The following is a 25,331-nucleotide window of genomic DNA, read 5'->3' on the forward strand; positions in this document are numbered from 1 at the left end:
AAAAACATCAGGATTAATTAGACACATTAATATGATTATTTTATGCAGTTGGCATCATCTTATTGACTTCCTCGCCCAAATAGTTTTAGCAAAGCATTTGTTTTACTTTCAGACGACTACATCATGACATCAACCTTCATTTTTCTGTCTCAAACAATCCTAAACTTCATGTAGTTCATGCAGATCCAAACAAACAAAGTCCTAACAGCAGCCAGAGATAATCCACTGCTGACTGATGAATAGTTTTGGCTGATCCAGGACCCCCCCCCCCCCCGGAGCACCACTGTCTATCTGCCCTCAGCCTGTCTGTCTCTCTGTATGCCTGCCTACAAGCAACCTAACCTGATAATGTACAAATGTATTTGCTCAAAAAGTATTTTCTGTAATAAAACCAACAAGAAAAATGAGTTTATCCGCGGTGACACTGGGAAACTGCCCCTTGTCTTTGTTATGTTTTTGGGGGGGAGGGAGGGGGATTGTTTATTTGTACCATAAGCCGCACTTCCTTCAACACGAACACGTCAGGACAAAGAGGTTGCATGAATGACATAGTCTCTATTATGGTACTGCTGTGCATGTCTTGAAGACCCATCCCTCCACTGTACAATGACTGTAACACACCAGGGCTGACACAAACTACCAACACTGGAAAAAGGTGAATGAATGAACCAATATTGTATAAAAATGATCAGAACCAACTGCGAATCATTAACTCTGTACAGTCGTTTCTTTGAATTGATAAATACAAATTGTGATATTGAAAGATAATGTTTGTGCGTGTCTTTTTGTGAAGCATCTAAGCAGCTATGGGGGACTACAGGTATTATGTGTTTCATTATCTCGAAGGCTAAAGTCAAGTTTATTTGTACAGCCTGACATCACATACATGCATCAATGTGCTTTACAGACACACAAACTTACTGTAACCCTCCCAATATATCCTTAAACTTTTAAAAAGTACTGAAAGTTGCAGTACAGTTATGTAATTTTATTTTTAAAGGCATATTTAAGAAAAAAAATATGTCCTAATGATGATGTTCATCAGGACTAAATTTGATCAAGGACTAGTTCCTGTACACTAATTTGGTATTCTGTGACATAAACAATTAAAGCACAAAATAAGTCTATTTCATCACAAAGTTAATGCTGCTACAATGTCAGTGTGCTTCTTTAAAAGTGAGGAATAAAAGAAATGATGAGGCATTAAACAGGATGAATTCTTATTAACACTTTTCAAAAGTTATTGAGGAGCATTCAGACCTGTGCAAGTTTTAAATTATACAAGAACAGATGATACAGTGGATCAGTGTTAAACCTCATTTACTGGGTTTGACTGTTGGCTCTGGTTCATCTCTTCTGTGTTTGTAATAAACTGTCAGTCTGTCTTCATCTCATGACAATGATGAGCAGTGAAAGACTGGGAGTGAGAACTAGGATGCAGGTTGTGTATTAAAGTCCAACACCAGTCTAAAAAAGTGTTTTGCTTCTTGTTCCTACAGTTCAATGATTGAGCTTCACTGTGCAGGATGATGAATGTGCAGAGTTTGTTGCCAGAAGGCGGTTTTCACGTTGAAGGAGGAAAGTTTTTCAGTGACATACGAGACATCTTGTGTCCAGCAGTTAAACTTTTGAAATGAAAAATATTTGCATGTCGATAGACTCTGAGATGTATTTTCAAGAATTTAACTTTTTTGGTGTAAAAACATATCAGACAAGTATTTTAGCCAAGCTGAGTATTTTCTATATGTCTAAAAACATGTCTGGAGGGGACAATTTACTTGAAACACACTACAACTCCATGAAAAAAAAGGTGTATTTTAGTACTAAAAAAAAGAAAGAAAAAATGTGACATTAGTATGCCTTAACAAATAAAAATAACACTCTTCAAATTCTAATGTACACTATTACATTTCAACCTCAACATTTTATATAATAACATTTCAACCTCATATACCTTTAATTGTATTTGTTTCTTTTAATTTGTTTGAGAAGACAGTAGTAGTAGGAGTTTTTTTTAATGAATATTGTAAATACTACTCATTTTGATCCAGACTTCACACCAGCTAGTGGCGGTAATGCACTAATTCGTTGTTTGCCAACCGCCAATAAACCTCAACGCAGAAGAAGAACCGGAAGTGCAACACGGACTATTTACAGAGGCGCACAGGCCGCCATAAGAGAAGCAACTGATATTTTGACAGATGAAGGACTAAGCTGCATTTAAAGACCGACTTTAAATGCAACTCGCTGTTTAAAATAAAATAAAAATGCGCCACGTATCGACGCACACGTGAGTTTTTAATCCGACTGGCGAAATAAAATGGAGGCGAGGTTCGGCAGCGAAGTGGCGTCGGTGGTGGAAGTCGCCATCCAGGCGGCCGTGTCTGTTTTCAGGGATGTTTGGGCGACAGAGGCGCCAAATACGGAGTGGAGAGAGGAGAAGCTCGGCGAAATCCAGGAGATAGAGAAGAGTCTGGTGGTTCAGATCCACAGAGTGTTCACGGAGTTCTCCTCGGAGCTGCTGGAGGAGAACGAGGCTCTGAAGGCCAAAGTGGAGCAGCTGGAGGACGTGCTGCAGAGGAAAGCCGGGCAGCTGCAGCAGGAGCTGGAGGCCAGAGTGGGTCAGCTGGGCAAAGAGATGGAGCAGCTGGAGCAGGAGCTGAGGAGCATCAGTGATGGCAGCAACAAGTCACAAGGAGGTCCGTCACTGTCAGGTGAGAGAGGGGCGGTCGTCAATCAGCCGATCGATCACTCTGATCACCTAAGAGTCAGATTGAAAACATCAACAGTGAGCTGGGAGGATTTTTTTTTAGTATTTTGGGCTCAACAAAGTAATGAAGTTTAGTTTTAAACTACAGTATGTGTGCAGGTGAAGATGTTTTCAGTGATGCTGGTTTAGGTCGCATTACACAAGTCATTTCATTATTGATTAATGTGTTAGTGATGAAAATAGTGATGATACCTGTTACAATTTCCCAGGCCAGAACACAAGGTGAAAGATCTCTTTGCTTTGTCTGTTCAACAGCCCCAAACCCAAAGATATTTAATTTACAATGATAAATAACAGATTAGGACTGCGAGTAATAATGATTATTATCGGTTGTCATTTTGATCAATCGATTAGTCGTTTGATCTGTAAAGTGTCGATTTTGAATCAGAGAATTTGGACTTTTTTTTTTTTTTTAGAAATGATGCAAAAAGATTAATCGATGATCAAACTAATTGGAAATTAATTTTCTGTCGATCGACTAACCGATTAATCAGCTACAAATCCTCACAACTGCTAAACTGGAACCAGTGAATCTTCCATCCACACTGTACAACACATACCTGATTTATTTAGATACAGAAAGTTTCAGTGAATTTCTGTCTTTGCCACTTGATTTCAACATGGATTCATTCTCTCTCTGGTGACAAACACATGACGCCGCTCTGAACATTAATGCATGAAATGAGGCTGATGTGACATCATGTCTCTCTGTGTCTTTGAAACAACACAGGAGCCGCAGTGTCGTCGACCTCCACCAATCAAACAACACCTGCTGCTGTGAAGGACTCCACCTCAGACTCTCTGTCGGTTTCAGCGGGAAGCGGCGAGGCCGTGACCGTCCCTAAACCCGCCGTAGCGCCGATGGTGTTTGTCGGCAGAGTCAGCTCGGCTCCCACGGTGCTGCTGGTGGGAGCCCGACAAGTCGTCACGCAGCCCCCGACGTCATCGGCAGCTGTCTCTGAAACGACGGGAACAACGCAACTCATCCTCAAAACCGCAGCCTCGCCGGGGTCTGCGCCTCAAGACGTCCCCAGTCCAGACTCCAGCACCGGTGGCGACACAGCGCAGGAAAAGGTCGGGTTCAGTAGTCGCAACAGTGTCGTACCTGAAGTGCACTTAGTTCTTATTTTGAAAGAAAGACTTCCAGCTGATACTGATGAGTGTCAGTATACTTGTCAGCTGCAGAACAGAATCTCACTGGTGTTTATTTCCCTCCATATTGATTCAGGCTGCTGGCTTTAAGCAACAGATTGAGCCAAAAAATCTTTTCAGATGGGAGTTTAGTGCTTATGATATGATGTAAATATATGCCTGTCATTGCATGCATCCAATTGTTTTCACTTAAACTTAAATTAAATACATGCTGTATTTCTTTCTGCATTACAGAAATCTGTGGAAGAGGCACCTACAGGGAGAACGAGGAGGACGAGGAGAGCAAACGCTAAAGCTGAAAAAGGTACGATTAGATTTGAGACTAGTCAAGGAACTTGAATATGTAGGAGATACTTCCTTCTTTAAAAAAAGGAACTATTGATATTGAATCTTCAAATATTTAATAGACTAAATTTGGTAACTTCCTCTCACTCTGTTTTCAGCTGCCACTGATAAAAGCACTGAGGAGAAAGAACTGGAATCAGGTGAAGTTCAGGGAAGACGGCTGAGAAAAAAAGAGTCACGGACAGTGAAGCGGTTCTTCTGTGAGCACTGTAACGTCGGTTTTCACTGGAAAGGTGAACTGAAGAAACACATGAAGGTCCACAAGAAGCCTTTTCCTTGCAACCAGTGTGACAGAAGTTTCCTGGAAAAGAAGTCCCTGGAAAATCACCTTCTGCGTCACGAGGCGCTCAAAGCCCCCTTACCCTTCCCCTGTCCTCGCTGTAAAAGATCGTACCGGAAGGAGCAGTCGCTGCAGAATCACCTCAAACGTCACCAGAGGTTGAAACAACCGAAGCCGTTCGCCTGCGACCAGTGCGGGAAAACGTTCAGAGCGGAGCAGTCTCTGGAAAACCACCTCTTACGACACGAGAAGTGGAAGCGGATGCTGAAGTGCCAGCTCTGTGACAAGACCTGCAAGACCACCGTCCAGCTGAGATGTCACATGGTCGTACACTCGGAAGAAAGGCCGTTCAGCTGCGCGACGTGCGGGAAGGAGTTCAAGAGTAAAGACACCCTTCGCTTCCATCAAATGGTTCACACCAACGCCAAAAAGTACAAATGCTCAGTGTGCGACGAGACTTTCAAATACGCCCACTCCCTGACGGTGCACAAGAGGAAACACACGGGCGTCACTCCGTTCATATGCACCGTGTGCAACAAGTCGTACAGGACCGGCACGGCGCTGAAAAGACACAGCGTAGTCCACACGGGGGAGAAACCGTTCACCTGTCACATATGCGGAGCGCAGTTCAGCCTGAACAACAACCTCAAGAGGCACATTCGCATTCACACGGGAGAGAAGCCGTTCACGTGTCAGGAATGCGGCAAAAGCTTCTCGGACAACAACAAGCTGAAGTCTCACATGCTCATCCACGGTGCCAGAAAGCCATTTATGTGCGATCTGTGCGGGAAGACCTTCCTCTTCAACTGCAGGTTGCTGATACATCAGAAGTACGTGCACGCCGACAGGAACGAGGAAACGGACGGCACGCTGAGGTTTTTCCAGAACAGGCGGAGAAACAAGTCGGCGGTTAAACCTTACAGCTGTAAAATATGTCTGAGGAGTTTCAGCGCCGCGTGCTCCCTCAAACTCCACGAAAAAGGCCACAGCGAGCACAAGGAGTTCAACTGCGGGATATGCGGGAAGGCTTTCCATAACAAATACTCGTTCAGCTATCATCAGAGGAGCCACTCGGGGGAGAAGCCCTTCGTTTGCGATGTGTGCGGGAAGGGGTTTTTCCACGCCGGCAGTCTGAAGCAGCACGAGCGGATACACACGGGTGAAAAACCGTACAAATGCGACCAGTGCGGCAAGGCCTTCAGGACCGACGGGAACTTCTACAGACACTTGCGGATCCACACGGGTGAGAAGCCGTTCGAATGCGTGTTCTGTCACAGGAAGTTCCACCAGTCGAATCAGCTCAAGTCCCACATGCAGGTCCACACTGGTCAGAAGCTCTACTCCTGCCAGCAGTGCGGCCGCGGCTTCTCTGATTCGAGGCAGGTCAAGAAGCACAGCTGTGATGGGTCATAGGTCACGTGACGTTGTCGTGTGTCGTTCACAGGCACGCTCAGCTGATCCAAGTCCTAAATGAAGCGGCGGTGTGATGTATCAAGGGACATAAAATGACTTGTGTGTGTGGCCCCGGTGCCTTTAAGCTCAAAATATTGGTTATCTGATCAAGAGTGCCACTTCTGAACTCCATTAGTTTCATTTTTATATTCTGTTGTTGAGAGCTGGAACAATTTACTCAATCTGGTTAATTGAAAGGAAATTCATCTGTTCTGATATTGAGAATATGTTTCATTTTTACAATTTTTAAGTAAAAATACAAAACATTAGCTTGTGTTAGCGTCACAATGTCAAAGGGATTCTTGTTTGTCTTGATATACATATATTAACTGATCATTTTTGTTTTGGCTGTCGGCCAGTTAAACAGATTGAACGCAGCACTTCAGGCCTCTGATAACATTACTCTTGTTATGTTAAAGTTAAGGGAATAAGGAAAAATAATTAATACTAAAACTAGTTGCAGCTATACTATCATTCAGAGGATTTACAGTAGGGGTTAGTATTCTTCATGGCATTTATAGTATAGTACAGCATAATAGTTTATAGTATGTATAATTAAAAAAACCCAAATATGACCATTTACCTTTTATAAAACATTGTGGCCATTTAAAAACCCCAAAGTTCCACATGTGAAACACACATAGAAGTAAAGAAGTGAGATACCTCGGTAAATGTTCTCATGATACATGCAGCAGAAAGGCCAGCTTCCTGTTTTCAAGCAGAGTTACAGGATTTAGGAGTTATTTTCATATACTGAATGACCTTTTTTCTCTTTTTACTGGTTGAGTTGATATTAACAGAGAATAATTTTTAAATTTTTTTTGTCGTTATCTGGAAAGACTTCCTAAACTATTTTGAATTAATTTATGTTGTTTTGGTTCATAGTAAATCTATGTAATGCTGTTTAAGATGTGATTTTTTTCAAAGTAATAATAGAAATTGTAAATTGATTTTTTTCCTCTGTACAGTTTGATGCATAAACTAGTTTTGTTTGTTATTGCGATTAAAGAAAATATGCAATCAAAGCAACTTTTAAAGAGTTTTCTTTAAAAAAAAAAAAAATTACTTTTATGCTATTTCCATTAAACATTTTTCTCATGTACAAACAACATGGCTATAAGATTTTCACATTAGACCAATAGGGTCAGGTGCATAAAAAAGACAAAAAAAAAGGACAAATATAAACCAACTTACGATTGAAATAATAAATAAAACAAAAGGGTGAGGGCTTTTTTATAAATCATATTCTATTATAAGAAGTTTCATTGCATTTTTGTTTACCATGACTTTAAGGGCTTTTATATATGAAAGAAACTCGTTATGAAATACACTAAATGTTGGTTTCACTTTCATATACTTTGATTTGTGTATAACCAATTAATTTTTAAGGTTCCATTTATAGAAACAAAATCGATAGCTTGTAGGCCTCCATATTTACAATCTTTGGTCATCTCTGCTCTCTTGACATAGTGAATGTTCCTTTTCCAGATATAATCAGAATTAACCTGGTTGACTTTTTTAATAGCACTGTTTGCCATTAGCCACTGAGTATGCTGGATAGATAGACCTTGAAATGCTTTCCATTTTAGTCAAAAAGATTCAACCCAATAAGCTAATGTCTCTCAATAACCATGAGTTAAGTCTAGTTTGGCATTGATCAATTACACACATTCATATTTTCACTGTCAGTGAAATCTTTAGATATATATTTATACCCAAGTATTTAACAGTATATGTTAAATGACTGATGAATTGGAGGCTCTGACCCTGACCCAACCATCTCACTCCTCATGCTTAATACAGAAATTAAGAAAAAATAACATAAAAAAGTTCCTAAGTAAAAACTGTACAATCTTATGTCAGTTTGCGTTTTTGTGATTAATTTATTTTATCTGTAATTCTCCCTGCGCAGTCATTTGTATTGTAATATAAATGTGTTGTTAGTAAAGATTTTTTTTTAAAAAAAAACCTCATACCTAGCTCTAACCAATCAAATGAACGAAGGCAGCGAGTACTATCCAATCAGAGGCAGAGGAGGGCGGGTCTTTGCTGAATGCGGGTGAGAAAAAAAAGGCTGCTGAATCTCCAGTATTTTGATCACTAGTGTTGTCAAGAGTCCGCTGTTAACTTTAAAGGTAAAAATGTCAGAAAACTTAGTGTTTTATTCAGAAACTAAGTCCATTATGGAAACTGTTATTAAGACTACTGTTGATGTTTTCGGAAATTCAAAAGAAGAAAATGCCACGAAGGAGCTAAATGTGAGACGTAAGGTGAGTCAACGGTTAATATTATAAATGTATTATGAATACAAGTACACATATATATCGATAACTGCTTGTGGACCTAATAAATCGATGATGTGAACACCAGAGAGACTGTTTACAAAGAGGGACAGAAATGCTACAGTTAGCGGAGATTGAACGGACGGAATGAAGACAAGTAGAAGGACAGTAAATAAAGATGGCGGAATGTCAACTGATCACGTCAACTGATCCAGGAGTGTTTAAAGATAACTTTTCCACATATCTTATATTAACAGTGGTGGAAGAAGTAAATTAGGACTTTAAGGATCCTCTCCAGACATGTATCAAGACAAAATGAAAATACTCTGCTTGGAACAATAATGTGTCTCTGATATGGATTTTCCGTTTTAAAAAAAGTATAATTACAATGTTAAAATCCTTAAAATGGCATCGTCTCTTTCTCCATCAATAAAAATTACAGAATATATGAATATGCAAATATATTTCATTTTAAAAGTTTAAAGGGCAGGTTCACAATTTTCAAATCTGTCTTTAAACAACAGTCAGGAGCTCAAATTAACTTTGAAATAGGTTTTTCTTGCCATAATCATTCCTGCTGTTCATACTGACCATTAGAAGATCCCTTCATAATACACTTACTGTCATATTAACATCACTGAACAGTCTATACTCAGCAAATAGTATATTATAGTCATAGTTACGGTTATATTTCTAGTCTCTATGTTTATTCTATTTTGTATACATTGTCATATTTGAGTTTGTTAATTCAGTTATTGTATATATTTTACCCTTTAATTGTATTTGTTTCTTATACCTACCTCACTGTTGATGGGGAACAAAACCCACAGTCCTCCTTCTGTGCAAAAATGTATTTTTTACAAGTTTATCTGAAGCTAATATGAAGCTTCAGCGTCCAAATGAGTCAAATCAAGTAGATATCTTTCAACGTTACAGTCTTTTTAGTGCCAATGTTCCTCTTTTTGTTAATATACTTCCACCGCAGCTCAACAGGGAAACACTGTATGAGGAAACACAAAGAGGGAATTTGATGCTAAAAAGACTGTAAATGTGTCAGATATCCACTTGATATGACTAACTCAGACTGCTGAAGCCTCATATAAGCTTCACATCAACTTTTAAATGACTGTGTGGACACACTGTGGATTTTGGCCTCCATCACTTACATTGAAAGCACATTTGAAGGGGATCTTTTAATACCAATACAACAATTTGATTCTGTTACAATTGAAATTCCTGCCATTAAATTCATACTTAAATAATACAATTAGGTATTTTAGTCCAGTGGTTCCCAACCTCCCAACCTGAATCCCTCATGACATGACGAGCATTTTTTACTAACATCAGACATGTGTGTCCACTATAAATAATCTTTATACTAACATCAGATACTTTTAATCTAATGGATGTTTTATAATAAATTATGTTGATGGCCTTATTTTAATCCTCACAGCCAGATTTCGACAGCGTTGTGGAAATGTTGGCTCAGGAGGCAACGAGGAAGATCGACACTATTTTCACCCAACTGTCGTCACTACTGCACAGCGAAAACAAGACCCTGAAGGCCAAAGTGGGACAGCTGGAGAGCGAGCTGACAACTATGACTGCGAATTTTGAAAATGCCAGAATGTGGAGAGAAAACGTCCTGAACGGTTGCCCGGTTCTGTTTGAGGAGACCGGGTTGATCTTCACCTTGAAGCCGTTCGGGAAGTTCAAAAGAAAACCAGATAAAATAACAGAAGGAGTCACAGAATCATCGTCTGCTGCTGGACTGAAGAGTGGACACAATGCTGGTGAGTTTCGACTAAAGGGAAATTACACCTTGAATATCAATCCTGTTAAAAAAGCTGACATGAGCAACTCCTTTTGGGAAAAGTGGGGAATTACAAGCTGAACTGGAAGTAGACGAGGCATGTGTAGGGGACTTCTACCATCAGTAATATGTCATTGTTTGTTTTCTTTATTAATTTCTTGTTCAGGTGGCAGAGAGGCGACAAAGGAAGTGAACTCTGAAGCCGAGTCATCACCAGCCAGTATACAAGGTAAGATTTTAAAGGTGGAAGTAATCCATGTTAAACAAAGGCTAAAAATACTCAAGTAAACAGCATTTTTGAATATAATGTGACTGCAGTGATGTGTGGGACTTATAACATAACTGTGATTTCTTAGTTTTGATGTGTAATCAATGAGGGTTTTATTATTCCACAACCTTCATTCAATTAATTCAAGTTATGAAAATAAATTTCATGGTTCCAGTTTTTGCCTTAGCAGTCCTGTTACTCTGAACACGTGTGGTAACTTCTATCTTTTCCATGTTTATCCAGACACTGCAGAGGATCGTATGACGACTAACACCACAAAAGAGCCCGAAAACACTGACAGCCAAAACAAACAGGAAGCTGAAGTCCAGAAGAAAGGGAAGATCTTTGCATGCGACGTCTGTAACAAGAGCTTTAACCGTCAGTTTCATCTGATAAAGCACATGAACACTCACAAAGAACAGCGGCCTTTCACCTGCGACCAGTGCCCGAGAAAATTCAGGAATACAGAAACTTTTGAGCACCACCTGCTGCGCCACGAAGAGAGGAAATACACGACCTTCAAGTGCTCGCTCTGTGAGAAGACATTCAAAACAAAAATGCACCTCAAGGCTCATCAGCTCGTACACACAGACACGAGGCCTTTCATCTGCTCCACCTGCGGGAAGGGATTCAAAACTAAACACAACCTACAGGCTCATCAGGTAGTACACAGTGTTGAAAAGCCGCACAAATGCACAGAATGCGGCGAGAGTTTCAGGTACGCGTTCACGCTGCAGTGCCATAAAAGCATTCATACAGGCGAGCATCCTTATAAGTGCACAGTGTGTGGCAAAGCTTTTATAAAAAGGAGATCGCTAAGGACGCACCAGGCTGTCCACAGAGGGAAAATCTTTACGTGCGAGACGTGCGGAGCGGGCTTCACTCTTCAACACAACCTGAAGAGACACATTCGTATTCACACGGGCGAGAGACCGTTCAAATGTAAAGTCTGTGGGAAGAGTTTCATCCAGGACAACAAGCTGAAAGCCCACATGCTTCTCCATGGCGCTTCAAAGTCCTTCATGTGTGACCTGTGCGGAAAAACTTTTCTTTACAACTGCCAGCTGCAGAAACACCTGAAAGTAACCCACGATGAAAGACACGGGCAGGTCATCAGAAGACGAACTCGAGAGCGAGGTAACCGCAGAGTCATCTATCGACGGGACAGAACGACGGTAGACGTGACGCCGTTCACCTGCAAGACCTGCCGCAAGGGCTTCGACACCGCGGGTTCACTGAAGAGACACGAGCTGATTCACACGGGTCAGTTGCAGTACAACTGCGACACATGCGGGAAGTCTTTTTTCTACAAGGCCACCTACGACTACCATCAGCGGATCCACTCTGGAGAAAGGCCGTTCGGTTGTGAGGTGTGCGGGAAGAGGTTCATCATCCTTCAGGCGCTCAAGTCCCACAAACTGCAGCACTCCGGAGACAAACCGCATAATTGCGAGCAGTGCGGCAAGGCCTTCAGGATCTACACTAACTACCTCAGACACTTACGGATCCACACCGGGGAGAAGCCGTACGAGTGTGAGGTCTGTGGAGTGAGGTTCAGGCAGCTCGGACACGTCAAGTTTCACATGCAGGTCCACACGGGAGAACGGCCGTATTCCTGCAGCAGCTGTGGACTCGGATTTTCAGACTCAAGGCTGCTCAAGAAACACAACTGTGCTGAGAAATATCAGAAAACGTTAGGAAACACAGTCAGTACGCCTGGAACCTGAGCACCTGGTGATGATAATATAAATGCAGCAGTGAATTCTATTTATTCATTCTGCAAGGGTAGATCTTTAAATTATTGTTTTCTATCAGGACAAAACACCCAGTCTTGATATTAATTGGTTATTTTAGGCTAAAACCAAAACAGGAAGTGATATAGAACAAGAAGGAAACCACCAAGCACCTCTAGTACTACACATCATGTAACAGAAGAATTATGTTGACAGTTATGTTAATCACATGATCATCGGATGTGAGTTTTGATAAATGCTGCCTGAAGAAAATATGATCATGGTCATTATGAGTGGGAGTCGCAAAGCTTGACATGTGTAATTGCAACTTTGAAATGTCCTGCAACCAACAGATAAACCTTAAATCAGCATTTAAATAAAAGTGGTTTCAAATGTTATGATTCTTCATAGTTTCAGTTTGTATGACAGCAGTCTTTGAGGAGGACCTGGTTTCAGAGTGAGGTGGTACACTGACTCTTAATAGGACTGTGTGCTTTTATGTTAAAGAACATATTTCATGAACTGGGAAGAAGATGGGATCATGAGAGAGTATCTGATTGTCTGAGTGTGTATACTGTTGAAATGCTGATGGCATTATAATGGGTTGAACAGGTTAGTTGCAACAAAATACTAATATGTAGTGATTCTGTGTCGGCTCTTGCAAGCATGAAGACAGCCAGAAATCACCAGGATCTGCTGTATGAAATCTTGTTTACCAACTCAAGAATAGTTAATCAAGGGAAAAATGTCACAATTCATGTGGGTCCCAGCACATTCAGGTATCTCGTGATATGAGAGAGCAGACAAACTGGCAAAAGAAGCAAAGGAATGATTGAAATCAATATTAAATGGTCAGAATCAGAGGGAAAAGGCAGAGTGTGGAGAAGTAAATCAGCAGTGGCAACAGGATTGAGATACTTCAGTAAAATGGAGACATTTACACTCAATCCTAGACAGAGCAGGTGTGTTAAGACAGGGGAAGAAAACAGAAAGAGCAAGTGATGATGCCGCTTTATACATCCACTGCACCACGTTTCAGAGGGAAATATTGTACTTTCTACTCCACTACAGCTTTTGTAATTTCTCAGATGAATATTTGACATAAAATAATATATTTTAATATTCTGTTGTTTTAAATTGTCACTCTTTTATTTTCTTTTAAAAAATCTGTTATGCACTTTGTGTAAAAGGTGCTATATAAAGTGTACACTTATATATAAGATAATATGATATACTACTACTACTATTTATCTACCCAAAGTATCTAAAATTGGCTTCACGTTGATAAACTACAACATTAAAATGCTCTCACATGTATTTGTTAGTGATAGAAATAAACAATATAATATACTATAATAATATAACTGCATAACATTTACTTTTACTTTTGATACTTTAATTACATTTTGCTGATAACACTTCTGTACTTTTACTTAAGTAACATTTTCAATTCGGGACTTGTAATTGAGTATTTTTGGACAATACTATTTCTACTTTTACTTAAGTAAAGGATCTGAGTACTTCATCCACCACTGGCCATGAGGCTGAGACAGTTGAGCATATCCTTCTAACATGATTATACCTAATTTATACATGAAAGACAAGAAATATAACACAACTATGGAAAATATGGCGGGTAGAGGACAAGGTTAAACGTAAACTACAATGTGGAGACTATGCTGAAGGGAGGAAATTATTATTATTTAATTTTTTGAGGATGACTGGACTGGAAAGATGGATTTAAAACACTGAGGGAGAATGAAAGCCAAAGGAATCACATGACACCAGATATTAGAGAAATGTTGCAGAGGAGTTCAGGTGATGAGGGACTATTTTCAGATTATTTTTTTAGAAAACACGGGACTTCATAGGAGGATTTAATGTAATAGTGTAGTAACCGCTCTAATCCACAATCCAATCCAGAAGGTGGCGGTAATGCACCTAGAAGCTGTTTGCCAACCAAAATTAAACAAAAGAAGAAGTAACACAACACGATAGATGTCAACTGCCGTAAAAAACACAGGAGAAGAAGAGGGGCTCTGGGCTGTGATATGAAGTTTTCTTCACCATAACAACAAAAGCTGTTTGCTTCATTATAAAAAAAATCATAGAGCCGAAACAGCAGTTATAGCTTACATATTAATTTGTGAGAATGTCAGATTTGGAGGCGCAAGTAGGCTCCATTTTGGAGATAATGATCAACGCGACTGTCACAGAAATGACGAAAGTTATCGGCGGCTGTGATTCAATACGTCCAGAAGCGGCACCGTGTAGCGTTACGACTGAAAACACACAAGGGTCATCGGACGAGAAGGTAAGTCAAACTATAACCGGTTACTGCTGCGTGTCTGTGCCGTGTCCGTGCTGTTTTTATCCCCGGCTCGGCATCCTTCTCTCCCGTGTTGTTGTTGCTCCCTCCTCGTCTGGCGTCAAGACAACCAGCTGATCATAGAAATAGAAGAGCTAGCTAACTACTAACGGCTAAACTGAAATGTCTACTGACTAAAGGGCTGTCGTATGCTGACCCGAGTGTATATTCAGGTTAAATTAAAATTAAATATGTATGTCTGGGTGATTAAGGTACCACAACAATCATGAAGAATCCATCTTTGGACGCCATTTTGAGGTCAGCAGGCCCAGGCTTTTCTATCTGCTGTATGTCTAGAAACGTTTCAGCTACAGGTTTTACCTGCCGGGACCTTTATCTATTTACATCTATTTACATCTATTTACATCTATTTACTCACAGTCTTTATCTATTTTAACTATGATAATAATGAACTGTGTACTCAGATACCTGGTTGTGGTACTCAGATTCTTTACTTAAGTAAAAGTACCAATACTGTAATATAAAAATACTCCATTACAGGTGAAAGTCCTGCATGAAAAATCCTACTTAAGTGAAAGTATTTAAGTATTATCTGCTTCACAAAAAATAAAATACAAAAAACAGTAATAATAAAGTATAAATGGATAAAATAAAATAAAATTCACACAGAGATAAAAGCTTTTTTTTCTTTTTTAAAAATAATGTTTTAAGAAGAGATTTAAAAGCAGTGATAGATTTAGCAAATCTAATCTCAGCAGGTAAGTGAGTTTTGGGGGCCCGGACTGCAAAAGCCTGATCTCCCTTCATCACCAGCCGATTTAAGAGGGTGCCCAGGCACAAAAGGGGTTAATATTGGATCAAATCTGTTGTCGCCTAATTTGATCGATTTATTGATCAGCTATTCAAAAATCAACTAATTGTTTCAGCTCAATGAAATGTGATGCTTTGTTATAGATTAATCTATCCAACAGTACATAAAGTTCAAATTAGCTCCAGCTACATTAACATGCTGTTTATGAGTTCATGTATCAGTAACAACAAAAATCATTTAATACAATGATCTAACAATCTGAAGGGTGATCCACATGATGCTGTAAAGTATTAAAAATACTTGTAATAAAGGACTCTTACTCAGCATCAAAGTCACATTAGTCACATTTAAAGTCAGTGAGAAACTTCTATCAGTTATGTCATCAAGTTATTAGAAATCTCCAAGTAATGTCTGTAAAATAGTCAAATATTCAATCAATCAATCAATCAATTTTTATTTATATAGCGCCATATCACAACAGAAGTCATCTCAAGGCACTTTTCACATAGAGCAGGTCAAGACCGTACTCTTTAATTATAAATATTCCATTTATAATCATATGAAACAGAAAGACTTGCAACTCTTGGTATTATGGGGCAATAAAAAATGGTTCCATAGTAAGAAAAAAGTAACAAGATGATCATAATATTGTGTTATTTTATCTTGTCCATTTGATCAATCCATTATATCCGTCTAAATGTCATCATAGGATCAGTAAGGTCTTGCTCTTTTTACAAATATAATGTATTGATACAAAAATGAGTTGATCATATTACAAAATGACTGTCTATTACCCCGCCTGATTATCTGAAATGATCAATCAATGTTTCACCTTTGATTCTACAATGACATTTATAAATAAACTGTATTGTTCCCATCAGGTGATCCGGCTCAGTGTCTTCATGACATCACTGGCTCAAGAAGCTGTGGAGAAGATCTGCCAGCTTTTCCACGAATGTTCCTCCCTGCTCCAGTTAGAAGTACGTCACTTTTCTGCTGTGATAGTAACTGTCAACGTTACGCTGTTTGTGTATAGAAGCATGTGGCCGTCATCTCAGGAAAGTCAGAGCCAGGTTATAACGATCTTATGACAGTCGTATGTTACATTTTTCACATTTGGTTGCACTTTTCTAGATATGACACCATATCTGCAGCCATTCGTTCATCTGAAAAATTTCCATCACAATTTTCTAAAGTTCTTCAAATATTTTTTTATCTGATCAACAGTCCAAACAAACTGAAAGATATTCAGTTTTCTGTTCATTAAATTCTGACATTTGAGAAGCTGGAACCAGTAAACTTTTTGGCATTTTGCTTGAAAAATAACTTAAATGATAGTTGCTGATTAATTTTCTGTTGATCAATGAATCGATGTTCCACAGTACTGGCCAATCAGTGTTGAGTCTGAATTTGGCTGATATCAAGAACAAACTGTGATGTCCTTGGTTTTTTTCGGTACTCTCTCATACTGTTTCTTTTATCGCTGCAGTAAAAGCTTCGGGCTACAGATTATAAGCAATATTGTTTAATGTTTTAATAGTACGACATTTTCAGTTAGAGATGATCCAGCTAGAAGAAGAAACTTTTGATAGAAAAAATAGTAGCAATTAGTGAAAGCGCAACATTTCCTACGATGGCCTAAAAGGTTATTTAAAAAGCCGGTTTGTGTGTTCTGTAGGTGAGGCAGGATGTGGCAGAGATCGAGGACCTGAGGAGGAGACTGGAGGTGGCGGAGACGGAGCTCAAGCTGGTGCTGGAGGGAAACGGAGGCCAGAAGGAAGTGGAGGAGCTGACGGAGGGAGGCGGCGGCGGGCAGAAGGAGGGGAAGAGGGGTCCGGCCAACGGAGCAGAAGGAGAGACTCTCCCGACCGGTCAGCGATCGGGGAGGAAGAGTCGTAGAGGTGATGAGTTTCATCCTCTCACTGCATTACAGGACATGTGTGACAATGTATGTGACAAACGTTAATATTTAATACACAGACAAAGTAGTGCACTTTGTCACCACTGTCTTTGTTCTCTGTCTCTATTGTACATAGTTTGATGAAGCAGAAATCGCCACAAAAATAATAAACAAGTTTTTTGATTTTTACAGTCGTGACTAGTGGTGACGCCGGAGTGAAGAGATCGCCCATCATTCACCTGTGGAAAGGCAGAGCTTATGAGGTAAATTTCTGTCTTGTCTTACACACTGTAGATATCCCGACATCCTCAGTCTGAACTGGGTGATCTCTAGTTCCCACATAGGATCGATTCCTAAAGAAATATGGCCAAATAAAAATGTCAAAGACTGATATTTAAGTTGCCTTTAAGTCTTATTTTTGTTTCATTTGTAAACTATATGGCCAAAAGTATGCAGAAACTTGACCATTACACCCAAGTGTGACTGTTGAATATTAATCTGCTGCTATAACAGCCTCCACTTTACTGAACATTGTTTGACTAGCTGCAGGGATTCGCTACTGTTCAGCCATGTGAGCATTAGCGAGGTCCAGCACTGATGTTAGCTGGCAACGTCACTCCGGTTCATCCCAAAGGTGCTGGGTGGGGCTGAGGTCAGGGCTCTGTGCAGGCCAGTCAAGTTCTTCCACAGCAAACTGTGAAAACCATTTCTTTTGTGCATGGGATATTGTCATGTTGGAACAGGAAAGAGCCTTCCTCAGACTGTAGCCCTTAAGTTGGAAGCCCAGTGTTGTCTCAAGTGTCATAGTATGCTGTAGCATTAAGATTATTAGAATAAGACTGTCCTTTTGCTCATACAGTGTAGTAGCAAGGACAGAGTGACTGGAAAAGTGGGGAGACAAAGAAAGAGAGGGTGACATACGACAAAGTATGATACCCTATTCTAGGTAATTCCTCTAATCTTTTGACATCTCCTTATTCTCTTCTTCTCTCAGGACACTGTCCAATCGGTGATAATAAAGGAAGAAGGATTGGAGGCATTTGCTGACCAGGCTTCTTCTGATTCTGGTCAGAACAGAGACGACCCAGGCCAGGATGATGAGGACGACCCAGACTACCAGGTTGGTTTCACACATCCTTCATTCCTTTTGTTTTATTTGTCTGTTTCTAATGTTTGTATCCATTTAATTATCAGCTTATTTGCCTGTGTTTGTTTTTGGTAAGTAAAGAATTTAACATATATACTGTACATGCCCTGTCTTTTCATAAGTAACATCAAGAATTAAGAACAACTTCAGAGAGAGAAGGGATTCAGAGATTTCTGCCCTCTTCCCCAGTGTGTTCTGAGATAAGCATCATTCAACTGTTAAAGGAAATCAACAAATACTGTACATTTATCTGTCAGTTGGAGCCAGACGATCCAGATGACGGTGACCCGGGATTCACCGCCAGACCCAAACGCGTTGTAAAGCCCAAGTCCCACCGAGGTCGAGTGAAGAGTCAGAACCAGCAAACTCTGAGCTGCAAACACTGCAGGAAAACCTTCACCAAGCTGCACCAGCTCAAAGCCCACCAGGCCGTCCATGGCGCCAACACAGAGAAGCCCTTCCACTGCTCTCAGTGTGACAGAGGCTTTTCATTCCAGCGAAGCCTCAACGCACACATGCTGCTTCACACAGGTGAGCATTCAGCTTCCTGTTAGATCTCTCACAACATTTAAAATGGTGGGAACATTCAGTATAATACAGCACTGAGGCTAGAAGACGCTGCCAGCTCGTAAAGTTGTTTTGCAAAGGAAACATCCAATGAAACATACAGTGCCAGTCTAAGGTTTGGACACACTTTCTCATTCAATGGGAAAGTGTGTCCAAACCTTTGACTGGTACTGTACATAGGAAACATATTTACACAACTAAACACAATAGTATTCATTTGAAGGTGTGTTTCTGGCTACTGATGCCTGTAAGTCCTGATATTCATTCTCCTTTTCGCTCTGGTTTGGTCGCCACAAATGCCTGATAAGAATATTTCTCCTTTTAGCCAATAAATGTTCCACTTTCTTCACCAGTTAATCTCTAACTTTATCTGTGCTGTTGGTGCTGGGCAGGTAGAGTACAATGAGGTTTATCAGATACTGATTGCTAAAACAGCTGCTTGCTGCTGCTGGGAATGGGGTTGGTGAGAGCAATGAGGCTCAGAAGTAAAGTGAAGTGTCTTAAAACCAAAACTTTGAGCTAAAAGGGGCTGAAAAGCTGCTGAACTGGGCAATAGTAAAAGTTCATTTCCATTGATACTCATTACAAATGTTCATTAGGAGAGCTTTCTAAACCATATTATCTTTTGATGTGTGGAGTGTCATATTCTTTCACTCTTAGATAGTTGTTGTTCTCACATACAGGTGAGAGACCGCACACCTGCGATGTTTGTGGGAAAGGTTTCACCTTGAAGCAGCTGCTGAGGAACCACCAGCGTCTCCATGCTGAAGTCCGGCCGTTTCGCTGTGAACAATGCGGCAAGAGCTTCTATCGAGCCCACGGCCTGAAAATGCACCAAATGGTCCACACGGGCGAGCGGGCCTACAACTGTCAGTACTGCAACAAAAGCTTCACGATACAAGGTAACCTGCAGCGCCACCTGCGCATACACACGGGGGAGAAGCCGTTCAGGTGCGAGACTTGCGGCAAAAGCTTCAACCAGGCCGACACTCTGAAAGGCCATCAGAGAATACACACCGGCGAGCGTCCCTTCAGCTGCGAGACCTGCGGCAAGTGTTTCATCCAGAAGAGTGCCTTGAAAATGCACCAGAAGACCTCTCACCCAGGCGAGAACTCGCTGGCCTGCGTGGCGTGCGGCACCACGGCGGCCTGCGTCGACTCTCTACGTAAACACCTCCAGACACACGCCTCGACTATCCCGTGCACGTGCGTGATCTGCGGACGGCGGCTCAGCTCCATCACCGACCTGCGCTTGCACCAGCAGCACCACACAGTGGACAGGCCTCACAGCTGCAGCCTCTGCGGGAAGAGCTTCAAGTCGTCCAGTTACCTGAAGATCCACCTGAAGACGCACAGCGGGGAGAGGCCCTTCTCCTGCGACATCTGCGGTCGCATGTTTACACAGCACAGCAGCCTTAAATCACATCAGGTAGGTTTGCATTGATTATAAGTTTCTAGTAAAGAGATATCCCTGTTTTTTACTGTGATTGGAATGAGAACAAAACACAGAACAGATCTAAAACCGACCCTTCTGACCCTTCACCAACTTTTATGTCAAATATGTCAAATATGAGAATAGTTAGAGAACCATTGGAGGACAGCTGCACCTCGTTTCTGCAGCAGCGTATCGTGGTTGAACATGTGAAATGCTTCAGAAAGATCCAATGTGGTGTAAATCCTTATGCAGTGATTTCAAGTTACAGCTTTTCCTTTAACCCTCTGCTCTAAAGGTGGTGCACACAGGAGAGAAACCGTTCAGCTGCGACACATGCGGGAAATGTTTCAGCAGCACCGGCAACCTGAACAGACACCAACGCATCCACACCGGAGAAAAACCCTTCAGCTGCGACACCTGCGGACGCAGCTTCAACCAGGGTAACAGCTTGAAGGCCCACCAGCAGATACACACCGGGGAGAAACAGTTCATGTGTGACAAGTGCGGGAAGAGTTTCTCCTACCTGAGGAACCTGAAGGACCATAAGTGTTTTTATGTCTGATGCTGAAACTGTGATGAGATGTCTGCCCTGGTGGCAGAGCGGCCAGCTGAGCTCTTCTGTAGCTGTAGAGGAATAAATGAAGGGATGAGTCAGGGGGGAAAATAAAGGAATGAGCTCGCAGTGAAAGGTGATTATGAAGTTTCATTGCTAAGCTATCTTCAAGGAAAGCGGTGGGAATAGATGTGTGGATGTGGATGATGTCAGATGACTGAGCAAATGAATAAACAACCTTTTAGTTGTGTGAAAAAGCGAGGTTGAGACGGTTACTGTGAAGGTTCAAGTGCGTACCTTTTTGTGTTTTAAATTTAGGTGTTTACCAGACACTGTTATTCAGACAAACAGTAAATGTGATATTAGGAAAAACAACATTTAAAAGCAAGAAAACTGTAAGGATTGCACATAATAATCCTAAAATCATGTCAGAAAGAACTGCTGCAGAAAACAGTCAGAACTCAGAAGAGCAGTCAGTGGTATTATGTGAATTTAGAAGGAGCACATGTCATCCTGAATCTAAATCATGCACACAGAAAGACAAAATGCAGCATTTATTTGTGGGGGAAAAAGTGAAAATTCCCATTCCTAAAATATCACAGTGTGACTCAAGAGCCTTTTAGTCCTTTAATCCGAATACATTTTTAAGCAGCGTTTGTTGGCAGATGTTAGAGATGCGTCACTCTGGATGAAAGTTGTCATTACAGCTTCCGAACCTTTTTCTCATCTTATTATACTGAAGCACTGAAATAAAATCCACCGTTGTTATTTTCAGTTTTAACCTCTGGTATTATTAATAAAAGCTCAACAAGTGAGACTTGTTAACACCACAGAAAAACATATTCCTCTTTAATGATCAGCTGTATGTGCTTTTAAAAATGTTCCCTTAAAATGAAACTGACTGAACACTGTTTACTAAGAGTTGATCTGTATCTTTTATTTTTTGTGCCACTTACAGACCTCATTAACAGCCTTTTACCTTTTTTTTTTTTTGAAAAGAAGTTTCATTGCACACAAGATCTAAAACTTCATTTTTCAGCCCCATTGTGGCAAACAGATTTAAAACTTTACAAGTGATTTTAAATGCTTTCAGAGTTTTACTAGAGTGCGACTTGTGCCAAAACGTCAGACGTATGAAGAGTCTCACAAGCCACAACTGAAATTTATCATTATCATGCCGGCAGCTGTTTAATTCTTACAAGGATCTAAACTGTAAAATCTGTGACATTAAAAAGTACAAGTGACTGATTTTATTGTATTTATCTTTTTTTTTGTTGTAATTCTTAAACAACCATGTTGAAGTTGTAAAACTGATATTTATAATGGTTTAACTATAGAAGTGCTTTCCAGTCTTCATCTGATCACCGACAGAGATTTTTTTGGAAACAAAGTTGCCTTGTGTGCATTAGAAGAACTGATGTGCTGATTGAGAACATGACAGATACAGAAACAGATATTTTCTAAGTATGTTTCATCTGTAACTTCGCTTGTGGAGTGTACATTTGTTATATCTCAGCTTTGTAACTGTGAGTCTAATTGATAAACATTGACACTGAAAATCTTGTGAGTATTTTTTTTATTCCATTGACCTACAGAATGCATTCAGAGAAGCTTAAAAAGAGCTTAAAATATCTGTTTTTTGACTGGTTTTTACTGTTATTGTTAAGTTACTCACTACTCATAAACCTCTCTCTCTTGTTGTGTCGCCAGTTTTCACAACAGCATTAAAGTTTTAATACTTTTTTTATTGTCATCACATTTCGTACATCTTACCCATGTTATATAACCTATGTAGTGATGACAACACTTTTTTTTTTAATGACATACATAAATGAGGTAAGTAGGTGTGTCACCCAGTGATACATTGTAATAATCGATATGACAATAAATTCAAATAGATAATGACAATATTCACGGTACTGGTTTAAATGTTGTAGTAATTCTGAATTCATAGAAAAACATCTTTGATCCTATTTCATATTTTTTTTTTATCAAATTTGCCTGCAATATTCCATAAATCCATAAATTATTTGTACCTATTTGTACCTGCATCTATCCTTTTAATACTCACAAATCTAGCTTGTGGGTTTGCAGGATCAGATATTTTTCTCTGAATCAATCACACAATTTCTAAATGCATCTATTGATATTCTAACGTACAGTATACTGAGATGTGTGAGCTATACATGTGGTATTCCTTGAACAATCATTATTTCTAATTTGTTAAGGATTAATTAAATAAAAAGACAAATACACTTCATGTGCCTGCAGGAAACGCAAAAGTTGCTCTTTATGGGATGGAATTTAAAGTATTATTCAAATAGCTGTAAGATTTACACTTTTGATTATTGAAAGTGTGAAAGGTGTGTACAATCATCTGTGCAGTAAATGAGCGTCAGGTTTTACGGTTTCTTTGATCAACCATTGTAAATGTGTTTAAATCAAAGTTTACCAGTGACAAGAGGACGGCGCTTTAAGTAATTATAGTAAATATAGTAAATATTAATAAGATTGAGTTTAAAAGTGGAAATGTGGAGACGTATTAACTATAAATTTCTTTAATTATATGACAAAAACAAGGCCTTGTTCTGCTCATCTGATAATATAATACATTGCAGTGTGATCATGTTTATATTGCAGAGTATAAAACTGGGCTCTACATCACCAGAATGATCTGGTACATGAGCTAAACATGAGAGCTGGTTTATATTCTTTAAAACTACACTGTCACTGAGGTGAGTTTACTTTCTCATTACTCTCACTACTTCACCAATAGATGGCGGCCTGTGTTACTGTTCGGATGACCTCAGTTTAGTTTCCTTCAACACTGTGATGGTGTTCACAAGCTAACAAGCAAAGAAAGAAACAAAGAGTTCATTCTGATCTCTCCTCTGCAGTTTATTCTAACCTGCAGTTTTTATTGTAATTAAAGAAAACAAAAAATGATTTAATTAATCAACACTCATCCAGGGAGAAGGGAGAGAATCAGCTGTATTTTTACTTGTTGTGTTTTACTCTTTGTGTGCAGAGAAAACCTGCGCAGCCCTTTACAGCACAGTATTGGAATTGGATACATTTAGTGAAGAAGACCACTGTATTTCGCTTTCATTTCTTTTTGTTGTGTGTTTCCTTTTAAATCCCTGCACAATGACGTCAGTGTTCGCATTTAGCAGCTGGCTGTGGGTTGAGTGTCTGGCTGTATGGCCGGCTGAACAGCCTCAGGGCTGCACAGTAGGTCAGGCTGGCTGTAATCCCTTCCAGATTACAGTTCAGGGCATCGCAGGAGGAAGTGTGGGGGATTGGCAAAGACAACACTCGTTACAACTGGCTTCCTGCCAGTTTAAAGGCAAGATGTACTGTGTGTGTGTGTGTTTTGGTATTCATTTGAGAGCCAGGCTGAGTTTTTTTACTCCTTCAGAGTGAAGATGTTTTTAGAAAATTATTTCATTTTGGCCGATGAACCTTTCTTTAAAGAAAAGGCTCCCTGTTTTTCACCAGTTTGGAACAACTAACCACAACTGTTTGGTCCAAAAGTCCAATAGGGCAACCATTTAAAATCAGAATAAATCTCCTTTTAGAAAACCAGTGGAACACAGTATGGTCAGGCTTTACTGCTGTTTTTGTCTTGCCAAATCTGCACCTGAAGCAGGAATTTTGCAAAGTAAGATCAATAACACATGATAAAATTACACAACCATTTTTAGTATAACATATAAAAGCGTGTATGATTATATTGAGAGAAAAAATAGACTGTCCATTTCTTTTTTGAAGGCCTAAACACAACTGGACTGTTTTAAACTCACAGAGAAATTACAGCAGAAAGGTCAGTTGCTCAAAAATGTTAGAAAACATCAACATGGAAAATGCCATTTTAATAAAGTTGAGAGTTAAAACCTTGCAGTTCTTTAAAACATGAGTTTAAGATAATGGTTTAGTACAGAATTATAAAGGTAAAAGGCTCAAATGAGGTGTATGATAGTGAAGATATGAATGAATGAAGTTCTTACAAATATATAGTAATAGTAATATTGGTATACGTGTGTGAGTACGTGCTCTTGCACTTCTATACTTTTGAGGACATGCTATACTGAGCTGTTTAAGGGTTAAGGCCTACTTTTAGGGTTTAGGTTGAAACTAGGTTAGGTTAACGTTTGGGTAAGGCCGGGGTTATGTATATAGTTGTGTTATGTTTTGGGCCGTGAGAAGACATTATGTCAGCGAGAGTCCTCACAAACATCAAAAGTACAAACATGTGTTTGTGTGCTCATGTCCTCAGGCTGGATCAATTCCTGCTGACGTGCTCAGAGCAGTACAAATCACTAACTGTTGCACACACACACACACACACACACACACACACGCACAAACAAATGTGTGTGTTTTCCATAGGCTTTTAGATGTATTGACGATTCCACATCCAGTATTTTTTTCCTCTAATTGGTTTATGCACAGCTGACCGGACAGTGATGCTAATGATGCCAGTGTGGTCTGTAA

At 39.9% G+C, this 25,331-nt stretch overlaps 3 protein-coding genes across 3 annotated transcripts; all 3 read left to right on the plus strand.

Annotated features, from left to right (window-relative positions):
* The first annotated feature begins 2,111 nt into the window (after positions 1-2,111).
* LOC137186464 (zinc finger protein 665-like) lies at positions 2,112-7,006 on the plus strand. Its single transcript, XM_067595422.1, has 4 exons — positions 2,112-2,714; positions 3,501-3,844; positions 4,157-4,226; positions 4,366-7,006. The coding sequence occupies exons 1-4, from the start codon at positions 2,321-2,323 to the stop codon at positions 5,958-5,960; spliced, it is 2,403 nt and encodes an 800-aa protein (XP_067451523.1). The 5' UTR covers positions 2,112-2,320; the 3' UTR covers positions 5,961-7,006.
* A 1,038-nt stretch (positions 7,007-8,044) lies between these two features.
* On the plus strand, positions 8,045-12,493 carry LOC137186465 (zinc finger protein 431-like). The gene is made up of 4 exons (XM_067595423.1): positions 8,045-8,269; positions 9,735-10,074; positions 10,261-10,323; positions 10,606-12,493. The coding sequence occupies exons 1-4, from the start codon at positions 8,141-8,143 to the stop codon at positions 12,087-12,089; spliced, it is 2,016 nt and encodes a 671-aa protein (XP_067451524.1). The 5' UTR covers positions 8,045-8,140; the 3' UTR covers positions 12,090-12,493.
* A 1,600-nt stretch (positions 12,494-14,093) lies between these two features.
* Positions 14,094-21,828, plus strand: LOC137186466 (oocyte zinc finger protein XlCOF6-like). The gene is made up of 8 exons (XM_067595425.1): positions 14,094-14,409; positions 16,117-16,215; positions 16,914-17,136; positions 17,328-17,398; positions 18,130-18,255; positions 18,540-18,813; positions 19,533-20,278; positions 20,580-21,828. The coding sequence occupies exons 1-8, from the start codon at positions 14,248-14,250 to the stop codon at positions 20,844-20,846; spliced, it is 1,968 nt and encodes a 655-aa protein (XP_067451526.1). The 5' UTR covers positions 14,094-14,247; the 3' UTR covers positions 20,847-21,828.
* Positions 21,829-25,331: the final 3,503 nt, after the last annotated feature.

The sequence above is a fragment of the Thunnus thynnus genome, chromosome 7, assembly GCF_963924715.1.
Source record: "Thunnus thynnus chromosome 7, fThuThy2.1, whole genome shotgun sequence".
NCBI lineage: Eukaryota > Metazoa > Chordata > Actinopteri > Scombriformes > Scombridae > Thunnus > Thunnus thynnus.